The 6,000-nt window shown below is 33.9% G+C and overlaps 1 protein-coding gene across 1 annotated transcript in view; it reads right to left on the reverse strand.

Annotated features, from left to right (window-relative positions):
- Positions 1-3,754: 3,754 nt before the first annotated feature.
- The window catches only part of LOC115964219 (ribonuclease J-like), a 9,160-nt gene continuing 6,914 nt past the window's right edge, over positions 3,755-6,000 (reverse strand). Inside the window, exons 8-9 of the mRNA XM_031083577.1 lie at positions 5,770-5,994; positions 3,755-4,235 (exon numbers count right to left, since the gene is read on the reverse strand). Of these exons, the coding sequence (XP_030939437.1) occupies positions 3,864-4,235; positions 5,770-5,994 (597 nt within the window). The 3' untranslated portion in view covers positions 3,755-3,863. The remainder of the gene's footprint in view (positions 4,236-5,769; positions 5,995-6,000) is intronic.

The raw sequence follows: 6,000 nt of genomic DNA on the forward strand, positions 1-6,000 counted from the left end.
CTCATAAAATTTGCTTTCATGGAATAGTAAGTTATAGTCAATCACTGCATGGTCATTCATTATTTAAGCTGATATCAAAAAACTTTAGTGCATGGTTCGTATACATACATGTATAGATACACTTCCGTAGTAAGGAACTAGCAACAATAGTTGTGTTAAGTGACTAATTGGCAATGGTTATCACTCGTATTGCAGGATCGTACTACCTCGTTGACTCGGGATACGCTATAGGCAGTGCATTCCTCCCCCCACACAAGTCCACACGCTACCATGCCCAAGAGTTTCGGGGTGCGAACCGGCAGCCTAGTACCCCACAAGAGTTGTTCAATTATAGGCATTCCTCATTACGCATGGTGATTGAACGATGCTTTGGCGTCTTGAAGGCGAGGTTCCCTGTTTTGACTGGAATGCACTCCTTCTCTATCTCTAGGCAACGGCTGATTGTGACTGCTTGTTGTGCATTGCACAACTTTATTCGCATGTATAATCGGGCAGATGAACTGTTCCATGTGTGGGAAGGATCATTTGTGCGTAATGGAGACGCAAACATAGCAGGAGTTGCACGCGTAGGTAGTGGGGGCACTGAGGAAGCTTTTAATTCTCGGGCACAACGAGCAATGTCGGAGTATCGTGATGTGGTAACTGCTGCTATGTGGGCAGATTACATTGTTCAATGATTGAGGTAGATGGGCATTATTTTATTAAAATGTGGATGACATGGAACTTTGTATAAGTTTAGATGAAGATTACTGTGTTTTGTTGTTGTTATAGGTTTGTATAACGGAGTAGTGAGCCTCTTTAATTTGGACTGCAGCGGCTCTTACTGTTGTTTTTGGTGAACTTAATGGCTGCCCATGAAGCTGGATTGTCAACATATATAGTAGTCACTTTTTGAATGGCTTTCACACAATTACACTACTCTCCATCTTTTTGAAAAGCTAGATTCTATTTTGTCCCAATTACATATGTCCTTTATAGGATTTTAGTTTCCATACTTGTTACATTTGTTTATGTTGGAAGAAAATTTAAGAAAAAAAATATAACAAAAATCCTACTTAATTATGATCAATATTGTTGTCACAAAAACATTGAGTACATTATTATCAATTCAAATGTATTTGTTGCAAAAAATTAAGAACTTATGTTGCATCAGCTATATTAGATTTCTCTTTCCTTATATTAATAATTTTTTTATTATTTAATTGGACTGTTTGGTGTCCCAGAAATTGTGGGACATTGGAAGAGAAAACAAAGTAGAGTTTGAAGCTTTGCATTTTTTTTTCTTTTGTTTTTGGTATAGAACTTGGGGTGTAACAATTTAAATCTTTTTATCTTAATTTTTTTAAATGAAAGTCTAATTCTTCAAAGTACACCAACTTAAGTGGATTGTTGTGCTATGGTTGGAATATTTTTGTTTTGGACCTTAGTTGGCCTATTTGGTTGACAAACAACTTTGGGCATTGTTTAGATTTTGAAAAAATGTTTGGGATTTCAGGAGTGAGGAAATTCAAAGGATTGAATTCAATATATAAATTCCATTTGTACCTAGCTTTAAGCTAATTGTTGTGCAAATGGGAAAACTAATTGGTTCTTGATTCTTGAATATCTATGTATAATATTGTCTACATGAATAACAGTTGGGTTTTTCGTTTTAGATTTTGGATTATGCTACGTTTTTTCAACAACTTCATTTTCTTTTTAAAATTTTCTCCTATTGAATATCTAGAATATTGTGTACATGAGTTTTAGACAAAACATAACAATACTTCTATGACTAAGTTTTAAATTTTGTATTTTGCTATTTCTGTCCTTATTAAAAATGGTATGATATAGCTGATGTGATGCAATGAAAGTAGGAGCAATTGATATTTTTAGGGCATAGCAGCTAATACATTATGATCATTTTCCTTAGCCATTTAAACTTCTTGACTTGGAATGCTAATAGCCATCATCTATGAGGCAAAAACAATTGGTCAAGTTTAGCAAGTTCCCACTAACTTTGACCACAAAGTCATGGCAATATAGGTGACTCACTTACTTAAAATTCATGTATACACTATTTTGATTCTTTTTGGAAATTTAGAACATTGATAAAATGAATGTATGGGCAAGCGAGTGATTTGTATAAACACACATTGATGAATGTGTGTAGTGGACATGAGTAGAATCAATGGCATGTGTTTGATAATTTGGTCTTTGATGGAAATTAGTAAAAGTGAGGGTCTATTAAATTTTTACCTCTTTCCCTCTCCACTACTCTTTACTTGACTGTTTTTATCTCCTCTCTACTCTCTACTTTATTGTTATACTTCTTTCATCATTTTCTCTTTCTTCTATTTTGACTCTTCTTCTCTCCATTCTATTTTGTATAAATTCGATATCATTTATTTATTTAATCCATGTTTTTTTTCTAAAAAACTGTAAGTACTCTCTCTCCCTCTCCCTCTCTTGTGGATTATTTTTCTTTCTTATAATTTTGATTAAGGTTGATGGTTTTTAAAAAAAAAAATATTTGTTTTGGTATTTTTCTTCTTAAATTTCCCATTACAATGTCTTCTTTCTCCCTTTTATAGCTTTGGTTGAATTTTGATTTTAGCTAATACGTAGTTTTTTTGGAAATAGGAGTTTTAGTTTATTTCAATACACATTTTACATGGCTTTGAATTTGAATATGCCTACCAATTTTGAGTAATAAATTACTATAAAGTCTATCTTTTATTCCTTTTGTTTCATTTCAATTCTGGCCAACATAATATTGTAATTTTGTGATAAATTTTTATTATTATGATAATCTCAATATTATGATAAATTTGAAACTTATAAAGTTTTGTTGTATATCAAATATAACACACTACAACAAAAGTTAGGAAAATATAGTTCACCTTAAAAAATTATTAATTAACCATATAAATTGTAATAGTACGATATATTTGTACTTTGTTGATATAAAAATATAAAAACTACTTGTAGAAATCTTTTTAAAGGATAAAAAATATTTAAAGTAATTGTTTTTCTTTTTATATATTACACTCCATTACAAAATATTTATGTATTCTCACGTATCGCGTGGATTTACGACTAGTTTTATTTATAATGAGCGAGTGTTCTGCTCATATTCGAAATAAAATTTAATGAACAAATTTTGAAATTTAATATTTGATTTATGGTTCAACACATCATGCTTTTTTCTTCTTTATTTTTATTTATTTATAATCAAACATCTAGAAACGATAGAAACATACTTGGAATTATATTACTCCAAAAAAAAAAGAAACAAAAACCTTGTAATCTATATATACTATAAACTACATTGTAGTATCCTGTAGATTGAATTATTCAAAATATTGCAAACTAAGTGTAACCCCTGATGTTGTGAAATGGACTATAAATAATTATTTAAAACAAAAAATTGAGGATCATGACATGGCCGATGAGGCACCTTCAATCAACTTTAGCTAAAGACACAAAAATACTTTTAACTAAAGTTGCTAACTTCCATGCTTTTCTATTCTCGACTTCTTCTGCATGCCAACTTTCAGTCAATAAAGCAAGTTCCAGTCGGTATTTGCAACACCTTGCTCCAAAATAAATATTACTATCATCCATAGAAGAGAATTGTAACTTACAATTCTCGTATGTTCCAATAAATTATCAGTACTAGGCATACATTACATTAAGCCAATAACATACTATTGTAAGAATCAAGAGTCAACCCGATACATATTCTATACACTACCAAAATGGATGACTCAAGATTGTCTAAAAATATTACACAGTACATCAAGTTCAAAAGGAGTTAGTAGTACATAATAAGATAATATGATTACATAGTAGGAATTAACACATCATCATAACAATGTGGTTTACAACATCGTCATACTTAGCAGTACTGCAAGCACAGTGAAAAACAAACACCAAGCAATGAACCTAAGCTTCACCATTTTCTTCGGTTGGTCTGAGGGGTGGACCTTGTCATGTATGACCCTCAATTCCTCTCGCAATACACATAGCTCTTCTTGTAGTTGCTGGAAATCATCCGCATATGACACTGGCGTCTTCAAGGGAATACACCATTGAAAAAACCGACATGTGTCCTTTGGGCAACATTGGAAAAGCCTGTACCGGCTCTCATTTCGTTTATCTGAAATCTTCACACTTGCTTTCAAGCCACAGAAACAATTACAATTTCGGAACCGAAGGCCATCATCAAGATCGTCATGCATTGTGTCTGCCATCTGCAAGAAGCAAGCCAGAAGCGTACTCATTTACACCTTACAAAATGTAATCAACACTATTAAACAACCATTTCAACATGGTATCCATTCGTGCAGCAAACAGTTGATGCTGAGCATTAGTCTATATGCAGCAAACATTTGAAAGGAGTCCTAACTCTAAGAAGCTACAGCTAACATGAAGATATCATTTTGAAGCATATGACATAAACAATCAAAACTCACAGAATGAGCACACTGCCACTTTGGACATCTTAAGGGCTACCCATGAATGAGCACAAAGAAGATCCAAACTCACAGACTATTCCTCAAGCAAGCTTGAAACATCTAACCACTAAACTACCCTGAAGTCATTGTATTTTGCATGCATATATCAGCTTGCATAATGATACAATTGTCAGAAGGAGAGAGTTCAATTCAGACCCAATCATTTTTATCAAAGGAGTATAGTAAAGACAACACCCATGATCTCAATAAGGAAATCAAAAACTGATGCTCACTGGTATTTATAAGGATTGAAGACAATATCACATAATGCTGTCGGCATTTCATATCAATATTAATACGCAATCACATATACATTTCCAAGCTCAATCACTTGATGAATGCACACAACTCAAAAACAAATACTGCCATATATATATATGCATCTCTAGACATAGCTAGAAGCTTTTACAAGATATAGCAAAAAATTGTACAAAGGAAATGCCAAGTAAATATACACAATAAGTGAGCCTACTGATTCCCACATGTTAGTCCATGGGTGACCATTCCCGTCCAAGTTGTTCCCCACACACAAGTCACACTATGTTATGAAATTGTGATAATTACAAAATTTCAAGGATTAGACAACCCCACCTCAAACAGTTTTTACCTCACAACACCTTTGTTCTGCTCACTATAATTGAGGAACACAATATATCCATAATATCCAAATTCAAATCAACATAATTCAGTAAAGTCTGTCACAAATTCATGAGTAATTAAACTACACCCAATCAACTATCACAAACAGTACAAATTCACGAATGAAACTAATAATAAGCTACGGAGAATTTGGTATTAGCTTAAAATTCACACTCAAATGACCCTCAAATTTCAAACAGCAAGCAAGATACGATTCAATTTCGTTGCTATGAAGCCCTACGGAAAACCACAACAAATTATTAATATACAGAGTTGGTTGTTGTGTTAGATTTTTTTAACCCTCCTGTTTAATCTTCCGACGCTTTCTCGGCAACCAAGCAGAGTGTTAAGAGAAATGGAAATCGACTGGGTTGTGAATCAAAACAAATTTACAACAGCAACAGATTTTGAGGAAACCCTTAAATTAAATTCGATGCTGTATGGCATGTATATTTGGATTGTAAATCAACTATTCAAAAATCACCAAATAAAGAACTGGAAAAATGGGTTTTCCCGATTGGTGAGGAAAAACAAGGGAGAAAACCCAAAAACAAAAAACACAAACAAGTGGACACATCTGAATGTTTACACAAAAACCCATTCAGAAGCAAGCTGGAAGTGAGATTCGAACCTGGATCTTCGAGTGATGGGTCGGCGGCGACAAAAGCTCGATCTCTGGCTCGATCTTCGAATGTTGACGGTGGAGATGACATACGACGACCGTCAAGCCCAGCCGTGGATCTTCTTTGGCGTCAATGGAGATGAGACGGCGTGGGTTTGGCTTTTTCGTGGAGATGAGGACGGCGTCGGGTTGGCTTTTTCGTGGATCTTCTTTGGCGTCAATGGTGGTGAAAAGCTTGCG

The sequence above is a fragment of the Quercus lobata genome, chromosome 10, assembly GCF_001633185.2.
Source record: "Quercus lobata isolate SW786 chromosome 10, ValleyOak3.0 Primary Assembly, whole genome shotgun sequence".
NCBI lineage: Eukaryota > Viridiplantae > Streptophyta > Magnoliopsida > Fagales > Fagaceae > Quercus > Quercus lobata.